The 17,241-nt window shown below is 42.9% G+C and overlaps 1 protein-coding gene across 1 annotated transcript in view; it reads left to right on the top strand.

The window, feature by feature from the left end:
• The first annotated feature begins 3,343 nt into the window (after nt 1–3,343).
• The window catches only part of ABHD12 (abhydrolase domain containing 12, lysophospholipase), an 87,157-nt gene continuing 73,259 nt past the window's right edge, over nt 3,344–17,241 (top strand). Inside the window, exon 1 of the mRNA XM_080813923.1 lies at nt 3,344–3,684. Within this exon, the coding sequence (XP_080670049.1) occupies nt 3,494–3,684 (191 nt within the window). The 5' untranslated portion in view covers nt 3,344–3,493. The remainder of the gene's footprint in view (nt 3,685–17,241) is intronic.

Raw genomic sequence — 17,241 nt, 5'->3', positions numbered from 1 at the left:
CCTTTTCAGCTCTACAGTCAGGGATAATTTAGCTAAGTTTTGTTAAAAACACAGATCCATAGTGGTCGTGCTACCAGACTGTATTCCAACAATCGCCAGTATCCACAACCTTCCTTTGTCATAAACCTTTTTAATTTCAGATCCTTGGCCTGAGATTCATTTCCTCACCTGTACAATGGGGGCAACAGTACACACTTCTGAAGGATTGTGGTGATTCATTACTCCTTCAGCAAATATTTATGAAGTGCTTACTATATTCTGTGCATTGTTCTAGACACTGAAGATAAAGTAGTGAACAAAGTCCTTGTTCTCAGAGTCTATGTTCTAGTGTGGGATACAGATATATCAATGATAAATACATTAGTAAAAAATGCTCAGGAGAATAAGCCAAGGCAGGTAAACAGAGTGATGATGAGATGACCTGAAGGTTTTCTTAGTGTTCAGAGAAAGCACAGACCTGCAGTGGGGAGCGAATAACCCATGTGGAGATGGGGCCATAGAATGGGCAGAGAATTAGCAGCAGGAGGAATGCAAGTGCAAAGGCCCCAAGGAGGGGGATGGATGACTCACACACATGCCACCCACACCTCTCCTTGAGGCCCCAGCCTCAGCAAGGAGGCAGTGACACTGGAGCAGGGTAAGGGAGGGAGACCTTAGTGGCTGAGATCAGAGTGAGGGCTGGAGGCCCTTTCACAAGCTTTCTGTTTTATCTTCAGTGAGATGGGAAACCATACAGTTATTTTAAGCAAACAAATGGCAGGACTGGACCTACATCTTTAAAAAGAACTTTCTGACAGCTGAGTTAAGTAGACAAAAGTTGCAAAAGTGGAGGTAGGAGACCACTTACACTAGTAAAATAATCCAAGTGAGAGAGGATGGCAGCTTGGGCCAGAGTGTGGTTGGAGGAGGTAGTGAGAAATGGTTGCATGCTGGATTGATTTTGAAAGAAGTGGTAATACAGATAGACATAAGAAGGGAGGATTCAAGGATGATCCCAGGGTTCTGACCCAAGGAAATAGAAGTATAATGTTGCCATTCCTGAGGTGAGGAAGGTTACACGTGGAGTTTGGGATAGGAAAAGAGTTGGGAGCTCAGCTTTGAACATAGTAACTTTAGGTGCCTACAGGATATCAGAGTGGATGAGTAGACCATTAGATAGAGGAGCCTGGAGTTCAAGGAAGGGGTACAAGATACAAATGTGGGTGTCATCAGCGTAGGATGGTATTTAAAGACCATATGGAAAGTCAATGAGGAATATCAGGAAGCAAGAATTTCCTGTTCCCTTCTAGGACCTTATAGCTGTACTAAGAATCAGATTGATATGAAATAGATTAACAGGAGAAAACCAAATTTAGTTTCCTACATATAGGGAATCCACACTGACATGGAAATTCCAAAGATAGTCAGGCAAAATAAGGTATCTGTATATTATCCTGAACTAAGGAGAATCAGGTAGGGGTCTGGGACTTTGAAGGGAAAGAATGCAAGTCACAGGGCAATAAGAAGAGCAAAGGTTTGGTAATTAGATGCTTGCCTTGCCATATAGATGGGTCACTCAGATAAAATTTATTCCTGGTAATAAATTATTCTGGGAAAAACCCCCAATTTAGATTCTTCTATATAGTCAAGGGAGGGGCAAAAAGTTTCTTCCACGGGGAGGAAGTCTATAGGGTCTTAATTGCCTTTAGCTCAAAATAATCTTCAAACCAAAGTGGCCCACCTTGGAGCAGCCTGGCCCTTGGCCCCTACAGGACCAAGAGTTGAGGACTGTATGGGCAAGGCCTAATGCCAGCCAGACTCAATAACCCTCACATTTCTCTTCTCAACAGCCCTCCCTTGTTTTTTTTTTTTTTTCCTTTTTCCTATTAAAGAGGATTTTGTGAGTGATAGGGTCAAATTTTTTTTTTTTAATTCAGTTTCTGGATTCCTAATCCCAGTATGTGCTAGTATAACAGTTTAAAGAATTCACAATTTAAATTCTAAAAGAGTATTTGGTGATATCCACACAAATATGAATGCTGGTTGGGATATTTTTATAACACAATTAATGAAATTCTTTCACAATTTAAGTATCATTACAAAGCTAATAGAAGGAGCTACTAATTTCTCCTTTTTTTTTTTTTTTTTTTAATCTTTGACAGATAGAGATCACAAGGAGGCAGGGAGGCAGGCAGAGAGAGAGAGGAGGAAGCAGGCTCCCCGCTGAGCAGAGCCCAATGCGGGGGCTTGATCTCAGGACCCTGGGATCATGACCTGAGCTGAAGGCAAAGGCTTTAAGCCACTGAGCCAGCCACCCAGGTGCCCCAGAAGGAGCTACTAATTTCTAAAGGGATTTCTAATTGATGTTAAATTATCAGTTGCCAATAGTTTTCAACTAACAGAAATGTTGAAATTTTGAATGTTGAATGAAAGTTCACTTTGTGATAAGCAAATCTCTTGGTTGTAGATCCTTTGCAAGAAATATTAAAGAATGCCAAAGCTGTAAAACTAAATTTGTGAAACTACTCTTTTCTTTGTAAGATGAGTTGAATTAGTTCTTAACTTGGGTTTCACAAGTGTAAATTTATCTTTGAAACACATTTTTTTCCACTTTTTTTTTTTTTTTTTTTTTAAGATTCTTTAAGTAATCTCTACTCCCAACCTGGTCAAGAGTCTCCTGCTCCAGCTACTAATTGCTTTACAAAAATCTAAAATCAAATACAGACTTTAAGAAGTAAATTGTTTAATGAGTTCAGTTTTCATACGTTCAGCCCTAAACTTAAAAATTAAATTACCTATATGTTTGTGTTTAAAAAAAAAAAAGTACCTGAAAGTGTATTTTTTAAAAAGTAAAATCTTGTGGGAAAATAATTATAAATCATGAAAATGGTGACATGTTACCTTTTGCTTTTTGTTCTCATAAATCATTATAGAAACGTTTCAGAGGGATTCGTTCACGTTGGGTTTCCAGCATTAGGGAAAAAAATCAGTCTGGGGCGGGAGAGGAAGGAGCCAGCTCTCCTCTGCGGCTCTGGCTCGTTGGGTGCTTTCCGGCCGTTGTCCTCCCACATTTGGGCCACTGATCTGGGGTAGGACCGAGTGCGTTTGCTCACGGCGCTGAGCACGCTGGCAAAGGCGACCCTCCCCCCCCGCGGCGCCCTAGCCCAGACCCCTCGCCTGCACCACCCGTAGCTCGGCCCCCACCAGCCCGCGACGCCCCACAAGGCTTCGCACGCCCTTCTCCAAAATGGCCGCAGGTCGGCGCCGGGGACGCTGGGCGCGCTCCCGGCGGAACCCAGGAGGGGGCGGGGCCGGTGGGAGCGCGGCGCTAATTGGCCGACGCGGCCAGCCTGGTCCCAGGCGCCGGTCCGTAGAGCCGGGCGCCGCGGCCTGGGGCTGGGATGCGACGGGGTGCGGGCTCCCGGCGGCCGCGGCTCCCGTGAGTAGCGGTGACTGCAGCGCGGGCGGGCGAGGTCAGCGGACGCCGCCGGCGGCCGGCCGTGTTGGCCGCGGGATGAGGAAACGGACCGAGCCCGTCGCCTTGGAGCATGAGCGCTGCGCCGCCTCGGGCTCGTCTTCCTCCGGCTCGACCGCCGCGGCGCTGGACGCCGACTGCCGCCTGAAGCAGAACCTGCGCCTGGCGGGCAAGGGGCCGGCAGAGCCGCGCTGCGCCGCCGACGCGGGCATGAAGCGGGCTCTGGGCAGGTGAGGCGCGGCGCAGGGGCGAGGCCCCCTACCTGGCGCGCAAGCAGACCTGGATCCTCCCGCCCCTCCATAAGTTTCTTGCCTGCGGGAGCGCCCCATGTCTCCCTTCCATACTCCGGTGTCCTCTTCCAATTCTCCTCCATCCTTTCCCCTCGCCTGGCCCGCGGGTGCAGCCCGTGGGCATCCTTTCCCCAAGGTATCTGCCTGCGGGAGCACTCCGACGGTCCCCTCCCTCCCCGGGTGTCCTTTTCTGGCCCTCCGCGGAGCTCAGCCCCGTGCCCTTCCCCTTCCCAGGGGAGCCAGTGGGACCCTGTCCGCGACGGGCTGGACCAGTGTCTCCTCCAAGGGCTGGGAACAGCGGGCAGTCACGACCCCGCGTGGGAGAGTAGAGGAGGGCGTGGGGGGGGGCGTCCTCTGTGAGGCTCCCGGACGCCAGCACGTACGAGATGAGACGCAGAAGCTCAGGCTCCCAAGCCTGAGAGCGTTGGGTCTCTTCGCCTCAGATCTGCATAGAACTCAAAACCGAGCGCCCCTCGTGCTGGGCTGGCTTGTGCGGAAGCTTACCTTTTCTCGGTTTCTCACTCTGGTCATTTTTCTCGGGTAGCTCGTCGTCAGAAGAGGCGTTCTCTGCTCAGAACTGCTGGACGTTTGGGGGAAGGTTAAATGGTGCGCTGTGCCCAGGGGGACACCGCATCGCCAGCGATTGGAGGGAAACCTGTCGTTGGTTGTGCAGGTGCTTGAAATATGACTGCACTGAGTTGTCTCCTTAGGAATCTCCGTAGAGTCTGGAAGTTTTAGTTTTTTTGCGTTCTCCCTCTGAGTTGGAGATGAATGCATCCAGGTAAAGCTGATTTCAGAATTAAGATAGTGTATTTCACAGGGACAAATCTCTCCTTGTATGCTAGTTTCGTAATCTGGCTGGTCATAGAACGCATCATTCATGGCAAGTATGAAGTCTGGATGTTTCACGGTTTTGAACAAGTTACTATGTAATGTTCTCAGGTGTTGTTACAGAGTCATTTCTTTTGGGGTCAACTGGAATGGCCTTAATTGACACTGGCCACTTCAGTGTCAAATACTTATCAAAATAGTCTCTAAAAATATCAATTTCGGTCTGAGTCAGTCTCATAAAAATATCAATTTCATTGCCTAAAAGATCATGAAATTGAAAATATGAATACTTGGGTAAATAAAAATATAAATATTTCGATAAATATTTCTATTTATAGAATATTTATATTATAGAAGTATTTATCCAAATAGACATTTCAGCATTTCAAATTCATTGCTTAAAAGGTTATGAAATTAAGTTGCAGTCTCCTCTAAGTTAGTGGTTCACATTCTTGCCAGAAGGGCAGGGACTGACAGTTTTTTTGTTTTTGTTTTTGGTTTTTTTTGTGTAAAGTTATCTAGTAAGCTGGTCAGTATCTTTTGTGAAACTAATTTGTCCTCTTTTTTTGTGGAAAGGTTTTTCTGCATTAAAAACTCATGAATAGCTTTAATGTACTTTTGTTAACAGGTTTGGCATTACACTGAGATAAGTTTGGGAATTCTTCCTTTGAAGAAATGAAATTGTTAGGCCCAAGAGTGTTTGGGGAAACAGTGCTGGCCTGGTACCTTCCTTGAAAGATGTACTGTATTAAAAGGGTATGCTTATTTTCATTTTTATATTGGGACAAAGAGAGACATTCAAGAGGTGCTCATATTCTTTGGAGGAATGAAAGACTGTTAGGGAATAAAAAGTAAAGCAGAGGGCAGGAAAGCCAAGTTTGCATGTTAGCCCGTGGCTTCCTTCCCTTCTTGGAATGTTCTCCTGGACATTCTTCTGCCTTTTTTTACCCAGGTCTCTGCCCAACTGTTACGTTCTCCTGTCCTCAGAGAGGCTCTCCCTCTCTGAGAGACCAGCCCATGCAAAATAGACTTCTTGCCATTCCCAATGCCCTTATTCTGTTTGCTTTTTTCATCACACTTACCTCTCTCGACCTTAGAATTGTCTGTGTACTTAACTTGCTTTATTGGCTGTCTCCTCCCCTACAAGAATGGAAGCCCTATGAGGGCAGGGGCATTGTTTCCTCCACTTTTCTATCTCTAGTGTATGGCTGTTGTAGGTTGCAGAAAATACTTGATTTAATTATCTGTGGTGTAAATTCCTAAGAAGTGGAATTGCTGGGCCAAGCAGTGTGTGTTTATAATTTTGAAAGGTGAGGCCAAAGTGCCCTCCAATGTACCGATGGATACTTTCCCCAACAGTGTCAGTTGCCTCTCTTCACCCCAATACTGAATGTTACCAAATATTTTTATCTTTTTTCTATCTGATTGATGAAAATGACATCCTGTTTGTAACTTTAATTTGCATTTCTAATTGTGAGCTCGCAATTTTTGTGTGTTTTTATAAGCCTGTTGCTTACCTTTGGGTCTCTCATTACCTGCCTTTTCTTTGGGTCCTATTGTGCACATTTTCAAATATTCAGAAGTAGGGGAGACAATATAATGAACCTTGATGTATCCAACACATCTTCTTAAACAGTTTCCCATGTGTTGCCAATCTCGAATCATTTGTCCCTCCTCCCTCCATTTCTTTGTAGGATGGAGAACTAGAATATTTTAAAACAAATGATTTTATTCATAACTACTTCAGAATTAACAAATGATTTTATTCATAACTACTTAAGAGTATAACTTGGGAACTGGAACAAATAGGACTTTTGAAATAATATAACCTCATTGCTATATTCATCAAAACTTTTTTATATTTATCAAAATTAACGATTTATTGCCTATTACTAATTTAATCTAACATGCAATCTACATACACATTTCTCCAGTTGTCTCAGAAATGTCTTTAAAATGTTTGTTTAAAAATCCTGTACATTTCTTAAGTTTATTCCTAGTTATTTGGTCTTTTTTTGTTGTTGAAAATAGGACCCTTTCTTATGTTACATATTTCTATTATTGTACTTAATAATTTTTTTAAAGATTTTATTTATTTACTAGAGGGAGGACAAGTAGGGGGAGCAGCAGGCAGAAGGAGAAGCAGACTCCCCCCTAAGCAGGGAGCCCGATGCAGGGCTTGATCCGAGGATGCTGGGATCAGGACTTGAGCCGAAGGCAGAGGCTTAGCTGACTGAGCCACCACAGCACCCTGTAATTTTATTAAATTACTTATTAATTTTGTACTTATTAATTTTGCAAGCAGCAACTTATGTAATCATATTGTTTCTATTAGTGTTTGCAGTTGGTTCTTTTGGATTTTCAGGTATAATATATCAGTTACAAATAATAAGAATTTCATTCCATGTTTTCTAGTTTCTATGTCTCTTGTTTCTCTTTTTTGGTTGCATTGTATTTCCAAAACAAGATTAAATACTGGGAATGCTAGTGGGAATCTTGTCTTGTTCCTTACTTTACTGAGAATTCTTTTAGTGTTTTTGCCACACTAGTTATTTTACTAAGGGGTGTGTTGTTGCTATTTGTTTTTTTTGATCAAAAATGGTTGTTGACTTTTATGAAATGCCATTTAACATCTGTGAAATTATCATTTAGATGTTCTTTCTTGACCTGTTGATATGAATTATAGTAACAGATTTTATGTTATTGAATCATCATCATATTATTGAATCATCGGTGAAAACTCTGTTAATATGTAGCCAGGTTCTATTAATATTTTACTTAGTCATTTTACATTGTTGTATGTGAAACTAGTTTGTAATTTTTTTTTAATGTGCTCTTTATCAAGTTGTTTTATTGCTTTCCGTAGCTTTATTAAAAGCTTTCTCTGCATTAGCCAGTTTAAATACTCTTGAAAGTATCTGTTTCTTTAAATTTGGTGGAATTCCCCTGTGAAACTACCTAAGCCTGGTGCTTTTTTAGATTTGCTATCTCTTTCTGGGCTTAGTTTTGGTGATTTACATGTCCATAGAAAATCACCTGTTTTATCCAGCTTTTTCCTCTGTATCTGGGTCTGTTATCCCTGTCCTGTTCTCTAATTTTGTGTGTTTACATTTTTTTTCCTTTTTTCCCCTTTGATTATTTAAACTAGCTAATGGTTATACACTGAAGTATTTTTTTTTTTCTTTTTTTAAAGATTTTATTTATTTATTTGACAGACAGAGATCACAAGCAGGCAGGCAGGCGGAGAGAGTGGAGGAAGCACGCTTCCGGCCAAGCAGAGAGCCTGATGCGGGGCTCGATCCCAGGACCTGGGATCATGACCTGAGCCGAAGGCAGAGGCTTTAACCCACTGAGCCACCCAGGCACCCCTGAAGTATTTTTTCTTTGGAAAAAATCTTTTTTTTCCCCAATAAAATTTTTTTGTTGTTAATTAATTCTGGGAGACCAAGATGCTGCTGAGGGCTCTGGAGAAGTAGAGAGAACATCTTCCATCTGAAAGCTGCTACTGCACCTCTCCTGTTGCTGCCCCTGGCAGGAATGTGGCCCTAGGATGGCCAGATCATCCAGTCTCTCAAGAAGAGGACCTGGGTGTGTGTGTGTGTGAACTCAAACTTTGTAAACGTTGGCAACTAGTTCAGATAAAAACAATAACTTTGGAGTAAGATAGAACAAAACATTTTTTGTTTTTAAAAATTTCTGGATTCATTGTTTTTAAGGGTAAATGTTTATCTAACTTGAGTGTTGACCCTGCATTCCATGAAAGGAGGGACTAGATATTAATTTTGTGCAGTATCTGGTAATTTTTGGCAAACAAGGAGTTTGTGGGCTTTTCCTGTTTTTTTTGTTTGTTTGTTTTGTTTGTTTTTTTGGTCAGTAACCCTGGAGTTCTTTGGAATATGCCTTAATGGTGTGAGTGATCTAATTTGGACCCTAGGAAGGTGGTACTGAGATGTATGGGTCTGTGTGTTTTAGTGAACTAGTTTTTATCCTTCAACTCCCAGCTCATCAGTGGATCTGCAGGTGACTGAGATCAGTGGGATGAGTGGGAGGTTTCATAACCAGTGATCCTTGCATGTAAATACAGAGGAACTGAGGCATCATCCTTGGTTCCTCCTTGACCCGAAGCAAGGGACTTCATCCAGCTGCTGATGGCTTTACTGTAATCCAGAAAGGCAGGTGGCTGAGGTTAACAGCCCTTTCCTTCAGCATCATTCTTGAGCTCACCCAGAAGGTGCTTTGCATGGTATCTCTTTGTTCTTTCCTTATACACTGAGAAGGTGAGAGTGTGTTCTGAGTTAGCTTTTGCCATTAAAATGTACTTTTTTCAGTCCCCCTTCTTCTTCCACTTCCGAAGAGTACATTCTGTGCCTGGACTGTGACAAGCAAGGGAACAGGCTTTGTTTATGGCACTTCAGCTGGGTCTCTCAGCTGAGTCCATCTCTTTTTAATTGCGATTTATCTTATCAAGACCATACTCCAGCACTGGACTCAGGACCCTGAGACCTGGCACTTTTCTGGTGTCTCTCTCTTTGGTGGGATTTTGTGCCCTGTATCTCTGCTTCCTTTCCTGTTCCTTTTTAGCCAGTGCATACTCTCCCTTCTCAAGGGAGTGTCTCTTGTATGGTAACCGAATAGATATTGCTTATGTGTGGGAGATATTTTTGAGTAGATCAAAGGCTCCTGAAGACATTATCATGGAGGTAGCCTTGGGAAGAGGCATAGAAGATGGGTCATCTTGTCAGGGTTATGCTGACAGCAGTGGAGACAGGCTGCCTTTCCAGACTCATGATCCTCCTCCTCCTCCCACTAGGACACTTTTCTTTACAAAATGAAGTCTACAGGAAAAAATTTTACTGTAATATGATCTTGAATACTGACAGATTAAGTCAGTGCTCTTCTCCCAGAGATGATGCTGCAGAATTTGGGTGTAAGTGGGTTTGTGCTTTGACAGAGGACTCTTTCAGCACAGGGAGTTGGTAAGTCATTTGTTTTGTCTTGAGCTGAAGGCCAGTTGGGAAGGGTCAGTTAAGAGATGAGATGCTGACACAGGGAAGAACGGTAGTTCCAACAGATCCATTATTTGGGCGTGGTTCTAGTTGTAGTATCATTTGATATCTTGTAGGATATCACTCACATAGATGTGGAGCCTCAAGCAAGTGTTTTCAGGTTCTGTGGGTTGGGGAGACTTGTTCAACTTTTTGAGTTTGTTTCTTCCTCTGTGACGTTGGTATAGAAATACTTTCCCTGGGGCGCCTGGGTGGCTCAGTGGGTTAAGCCTCTGCCTTCGGCTCGGGTCATGATCCCAGGGTCCTGGGATCGAGCCCCGCATCGGGCTCTCTGCTCAGCGGGGAGCCTGCTTCCTCCCTCTCTCTCTGCCTGCCTCTCTGCCTACTTGTGATCTCTGTCTATCAAATGGATGAATGAAATCTTAAAAAAAAAAAAATACGTTCCCTGTAGGATCGGGGTGAAGCTCAGATATACAAAAGAGCTGGGTATATGATCAGTGCCCAATCATTAGCACCTTCTAGTTTGATCATCCCCAGGGTTACTACTAATACTATTAAATGCAGGTCACATCTTGTGGACTTTACATTCTATAGGAGAGGCAAATAACAAACAAGTGCGTGTGACGTGCATCACATGCTTGGATGCTAAGGAGATAAGTAGGCCAGTAAGGATCACCTGTGATATGTACATGGTTTAGTTGGCAGGAGGCCTTTCTGACAGAGGACATTTGAATGGAAGCCACTGGCCTCTTTAGAGTGGAGGGATGCTTTGATGTGATGTATGTCATGACCTTGTCACTCTGACTCCTGTGACAAGGACAGACTGGAGGGACTGGAGTGCCAGAGGGAGCAGGAGGACCAGTTAGGAGTCATCCAGGTAGCGGATGATGGGGCTTAGGCTGGCAGTAGCTGTGGAGGGGAGAGATGCTGCATTGTGGATCTGTTTTGAAGGAGATGTCACCAAGACTTGGGAGGTAGATGAGTGTGAGAGAACAAGGATGGCCAGAGATGTTTCACCAGTTTTCTTTTGAGCAATGGGAGGCAAGGGGCTGCCATGCACCGAGATGGGGCAGTTGTGGGAAGATCAAATGCTTTGAGGGGTGATGAGCTTGGTTTGGGGGTTATTGAGACCTCCTTTTGCAGATGCAGTAGCTAGGAGGAGCTACAGTTTGGGAGAGTTAGGTTGACTTCTGACCGTTAGCCTGCAGAAGGTACTTAGAGTCACAGTGGGGTGGGGGGGGGGGAATCTGAGGGCTGGGCCCCAGGTCCTCAGTGGTTAAGGGCTGGGAGAAGCGGAGGAGACCTGGAGGAAGCAAGGGAATGGATTAGGAAGAGTGCTAGGAGGAAAGGGTCAAGGCAACTGGGTGAAGAAGCCTGTTGCAGAGAAAGTGTGATCTGCTATTGGATTTGGTGACATGGAGATGAGTGGTTTACAGGAGTGGGAATGGTGGAATGGTGGGGGTAAGAGCCTGACAGAGTGGCTCAAGGGAGAGGTGGAGAGAAGAAATGCAGATAGCTTTTTAGGGAGCTTTATCATAAAAGGGAACAAAGATAAGGGGGATCCCTGGGATGGGAGGAGGCTTCTGACCAGTGCTGAGCAGCAGCTCATTGCTCTGCTCAGTGGGATGGTCCAGTAGGCATACACTGGTGATGCAGGTGCTGGTGGCATGGTATCTCTGGGACCCAACACCTCAAGGCTAAGTGGAGGGTCCCCATATATGAAGACAGGCCAAGGAGGCCATGAAGGTGCAGGGAGGTGGTTAGGTTTGTTGGGGGAACATTGGTAGTTGTCTTCTGCATGCTTCTACTTTCTCTGTGAAATAAAAGCACGGTTGTCCACTGAGGGGAGAGGGGGCCAGAGGAGCTGCAGGTCTTTCTTTCCCTTTCACTTCTCCACCTGGGCAGTCCTAGTTCTTTGTCCTTGACCTAAACAGACTGATCCACCATATTTGCTAAACATTAATGTGAACAATCATGCTACCTAGCAGGGACTCTTCATTCTTTCTTTCGGACATGTAATGTTTCAGAAATGGCTCCCATGGGAAGTCATTTCAGCTGTGAGCTCTCGTCTGAGAAGCCACACATGTTTCCGCACAGTTTAGTGCTGCCTGGTTGTGGGGGACTGAGTGGGAGGGCAGTGGCTCCACAAGGTTCCTGCATACAACCTCACGACAAGGGGGTAACAGTTGGAGGTGGAGGTAGGAAAAGGAACAACATGAGCTGAGGTCAAGATAGAGAGATTGTGTGGGACCCAGGTAGAATCCTTACTTCCCAGGTTTCTCTAATACACAAAAAACTGTTTCTAAAATAAAATTTGTCTTGAGATGGCACTTGTGGACTTGAGTTGCCTTAGTATCTGTGTTCTGTTCACCTGGTATGGAAGTGTCCTAAAAGGTAAAAAGAAGGGAAGGTCAATGAGTGTCAGTGTGAGTAGTTTCAGAAGAATAAGACTCTTATTTTTGCAAAGATGAAGGCAAGGAAGGGGTGTCACTGAAGGAATACAAGCCGATCTCCAGAATGCTAGACCTTTGGATCTGTTCTTTAAGTTTGAAAGAAGTTGTCCTGAGGTTTAGGATAAGAAAAGAAAGTTCAAGTTGTTTTCAGTTCTTACAGACTTGTGGGATCTCCATGCAAGGTTTATATATATTGACTGAACTATTCATAATGGGAAGGGAGGAATGTTTAGGGTTGGAGCAGGGGTCATTTTGATGCAGTCGTGATGAGTCCTCAAGAGCATATATGGCTTTTAACTGTTCTCTTGTACAAGTGAGACTTCCCACATTTTCTTCTTTCATCCTTGATTTGCGCCATTCCTGGTCCTGGAGGATCATTTTGCCACTACCTGAAAATGGCCATGTCAGTGGCAGGTGCCCATAGATTGTTTTATTCAGCATACAGTTAGAATACTTGGGTTGTTGGTCAGATGCATGCTAGGCGCTGGAAACATAAAGATGGAAGGAAACCGTACCTGTTCAAGGGAGTTTGTTGTCTGTCAGTTTTTACTTGTGGCTGCCACCAGCTCTTACATTCAAATATTTTAATGATATCTATAGTAAAGACAAAACACAGGCATGGCTGGAGATGGTTAGTCTGGTCTCACTTTTGTCTTTCGTTATTCTGACATTTTTTTGCATGCCATTTATCTTCAGAGAATCTCATCTTTTAGGCTCTCACTTCCTTGACAGATTGTAGTGCATCCTATCAGTGCCTCTCTGGCTTACCAAGGTTTCTGTAGATATAAAAAAAGAAATTCTCAGAGTTTGGGGACACAGCACACATAATGTCATGGCAGAACTTTTGGGAAGGTTTTGATATTTGGCTTAGGGTTCTAGAAGGAAGGGACTGTTGAACCAGCATAGGCTGATTGGGAGCCTGCCATGACAGCCCCAGGCTTCTAGAGAAAGCATGAGGGAAATTCTGCAGGCTCCAAGGCAAGGATCTCCAGGGATGGTGGTCACCATGGTGAAAGACAGCCCCCAAGGAACCCTCTCTCTCCCTCTGTTCCTCTCTCATTTAAATTTTTTTTTCTGATTACAAAAGTAATAAAGATTTCCTTTTTTTTTTTTTTAGATTTTTATTTATTCACTTGACAGATACAGCGAGCGAGGGAGCACAAGCAGGGGGAGTGGGAGAGGTAGAAGCAGGCTCCCCACCAAGCAGGGAGCCCCATGCGGGGCTCGATCCCAGGACCCTGGGATCATGACCTGAGCCGAAGGCAGACGCTCAACGACTGACCCACCCAGGCGCCCCAGTAATAAAGATTTCTTAATAAAAGTTTAAAACAGAAGATAACGAGAAAGTAGAATTTCCCTGGATGATTATTGTTAACAGTGTGGCATATATCAAAAATACTGCTTGCATGTTTGTTCTTTCATTCATCTAATAAATACTTTGTTGAGGCCTACTGTGTGTAAGAGGATGCAGACCAAATGTTGCGCAAGAGCCAGATGGGTCCCAGCCTTTAGAGAGCTTACATTGTCATGAAGGAGAAAGGCAGCAAAAAAGGTAATGTTTAAATATATACAGTGACATTTCAAAGGGGGTGCAAAACGGTATAAAGAAAAATAGAGCAAGATAGTGTTAAACATAAGATAAGAGGCCCAAATGGAGTCCCTTATGCTAAGCCCTACCTGGCCAAACCAAGACCTAACTTAATTACAGCTTCAGCTCTCCCAGAAGTGGAATCTTAAACCACTCATTCAGGAATTGCCTGATCAGCACTAGTGAGGTTATCTGCCTGACAGACCCCTGCCATCCCCTAAAGTAAAGTGACCAGGCAATAACCAACCCGCTTTTTTGGCCAATGTAACGTCCATATTCCTGCTCACTTCTCTGCCTGTAAAAGCCTTTCATTCTGTATAGCTCCTCCAAGCTCCTATCTGGGTTAAACGCTGCCTGATTCAGGAGTTGTTGAATAGAGCCAATAAGATCTTTAAAATGCACGCAGTTGATTTTTATTTATTTATTTTTTGGAACACTAGGTAATGCAATTGTGTGTAAAGCACCTGAGGACAAGCTATACTGTAGTGTCAAATATTTTTATCCCTGGCAGGAGAATAAGGCCTTTTTACAGCAAGACAATTCTGCCAACATCCTCATGATTTTTTGTTTTCTTCTCCGGAAACAAAGAGACATTTATGGATTGCTCTTGTGTATTTTTTTTTTAGAAGATTTTATTTATTTATTTGACAGACAGAGATCACAGTAGGCAGAGAGGCAGGCAGAGAGAGAAGGAAGCAGGCTCCCCGCTGGGATCATGACCTGAGCCGAAGGCAGAGGCTTTAACCCACTGAGCCACCCAGGCGCCCTGCTCTTGTGTATTTTATTAAGGCCTTAGCTTTTTCAATTCTGTTGAGTGAAATTACCCCCAGTACTCACTGTGTTCGAATAAGATTTTTTTTTTTTAAGATTTTATTTATTTATTTGACAGAGAGATCACAAATAGGCAGAGAGGCAGGCAGAGAGAGGGGGAAGCAGGCTCCCCGCTGAGCAGAGAGCCCGATGCGGGGCTTGATCCCAGGACCCTGAGATCATGACCTGAGCTGAAGGCAGAGGCTTTAACCCACCCAGGTGCCCCTCGAATAAGATTTTAAAGATTGTTCTTCAGGTTTCTACTTGTGAACTAAGAAGAATTTAACCAATTATTAGTCTTGGGGAATGAATCCTGGCTTTACTCTTTTGTTCATTCTCAGAGAAAATGAAATAATATATATGTTATGCAAACCTTTCTATGTTATATATTACATATGTATTTTTTTTTTAAGATTTTTATTTATTTATTTGACAGACAGAGATCACAAGTAGGCAGAGAGACAGGCAGAGAGAGAGGAAGGGAAGCAGGCTCCCCGCTGAGCAGAGAGCCCGATGTGGTGCTCGATCCCAGGACCCTGGGATCATGACCTGAGCTGAAGGCAGAGGCTTTAACCCACTGAGCCACCCAGGTGCCCCTTACATATGTATTTTATGTACCAAGTTGCCCCTTGAACAACATCAACATGGGGGGTTAGGGATAACCCCGTCCCATGCAGTCAAAAAAACTGTGTATAACTTTTGACTCCACAAAACTGGGTCGTGGAGACTTTATGGTGTCTATTATAGAAAAGAAGCTACTAATAGCTTCTGTTAACCAGAAGCCTTACTAATAAACAGTTGATTAACACCTATTTTCTATGTTATGTGTATTATATACTGTATTCCTATAGAAAGTAAGTTATATATAAGAAAATTATATGAAGAAAGTCATAAGAGAAAATGTAGCAGGGGTGGTTATATTAATATCAATGTATATTTCAGAGCACAGAATATTATGAGAGCTAAAGCAAATCGTTTCATAATGACAGATCAGTTAATCAAGAGGACATAACAACTTTGGACATTTGCATGTGTAATTGATAGCTTCAAAAATCTGTAAAGAAGAAATAGAACTGTGAGGAAAATAGACACATCCATGATTATAGCCAGAAATTTCAATAACTGATAGAAGTAGGAGACAGAAAATCAACAAGGATGTAATAGACTGGGGTGCCTGGGTGGCTCAGTTGTTAAGTGTCTGCCTTCAGCTCAGATCATGATCCCAGGGTCCTGGGATCAAGCCCCGCATTGGGCTTCCTACTCAGCAAGAAGCCTGCTTCTCCTCCTGCTTGTATTCCCTCTCTTGCTGTCTTTCTGTCTTGTCAAATAAATAAATAAAATCTTAAAAAAAAAAAAAAAAGGATGTAATAGACTTCAACAACACTGTCCACCAACTTGATTGACAGTCTGTCCAACAAAGGCAAATACTTATTCTCCTCAAGTGCACATCAAACCAGATAGATCATATTCCAGGCCATAAAACAAGTCTCAAGAACTTTAAAATAATTTAAGCCATGCAAAGTCTGTTCTGACCATAAGGAATTAAATTAGAAATCAGTAAAAACAAGATGTCTGGAAAATCCTGAAACATTTGAGAAGTGAATAACACACTTTTGGATAAGCCATGGGTCATGGAAGAAATCCAAGAGGAAATTAGAAAGTAGTCCAAACTGAATGAAAATAAAGACACATGTATGCTCCTAAAGCGTCCTTGGGGAATTTATAGCACCAGTTGCCCAGAGGAAGAACCATCTCCAATGACTTCAGTTTCCATATTAAAAAACTAATAAAAAAAAAAGTAGGAATTAAACCCAAAGTAAAAAGAAAAAAAAACATAATCAAGATCAAAACAAATCAAAGAAATCGAAAATGAAAATAATAATGTTCATAGAAGTTTAATCTGTAATGTGCAAAAACTAGAAATGATCTAGGGTGCCTGGCTGGCTCAGTCCGTGGAACATGTGACTCTCAATCTTTTAAGTTTGAGCCCCATGTTGGATGGAGAGATTACTTAAAAATAAAACCTTTAAACAAAACTGGTAGCAATCCAATACCCAAATGTTTGTAAAAGCAAGTTGCATAGACCCACAGTGGAATATTACTCAGCATTCAAAAGGAATGAAATTTGACCATAGAGGATATTTAGGGCAGTGAAATGACTTCAGTAGAGACATGTCATTATCTATCTGTCCGAACTCTTAGAATGTACAATACCAACAGTGAACCCTAAAGTAAATGGATTCTGGGTGGTAAAGATGTGTCAATATTGCTTCATCAGTTGTAATAAATGCTGGGTGTAGTGCTGGGTGTTGATTATAGGGGAGGCTGTGCATGTGTTTAGGGCAGAGGTCTATGATAAATCTCTGTGCGTTCTGCTCAGTTTTGCTGTGAACCTAAAACTCTAAAAATGGAAGTTTTTTTAAGGCAATAATGAACAAATAAACAAATGAATCTCAGAGTAATTATGCTGAGTGAAAGAAGCCAGTCAAAAGATAGCTGTTTATATGAAATTATCCTGTAGTTGCAGACAGCAGATCTGTGACTGTTTGGGGTGGGGACCGGGGACCAGAGAGGGGCAGAAGGAAGAATTAAAAGGGACAAGATGAACTCTTGGGGTGATGGTTTCGAAAGTGTTTTCATGTGTTAAAACTGATAAAATAACACACATTAAATATTTGCAGTTCATATCAATTGTATTTCAAAGTTGTTTAAGATACAAAACAAATGCTATAGAGCTTTCGCATGAGCATTTTGAAAGGAAATTTTTTCCCCAGCTTTCATTCTCACCTGTATACCTGCCACCACTAGG

The sequence above is a fragment of the Martes martes genome (genome assembly GCF_963455335.1).
Source record: "Martes martes genome assembly, chromosome: 9".
NCBI lineage: Eukaryota > Metazoa > Chordata > Mammalia > Carnivora > Mustelidae > Martes > Martes martes.
This window is presented reverse-complemented; position numbering and strand designations above follow the sequence as displayed.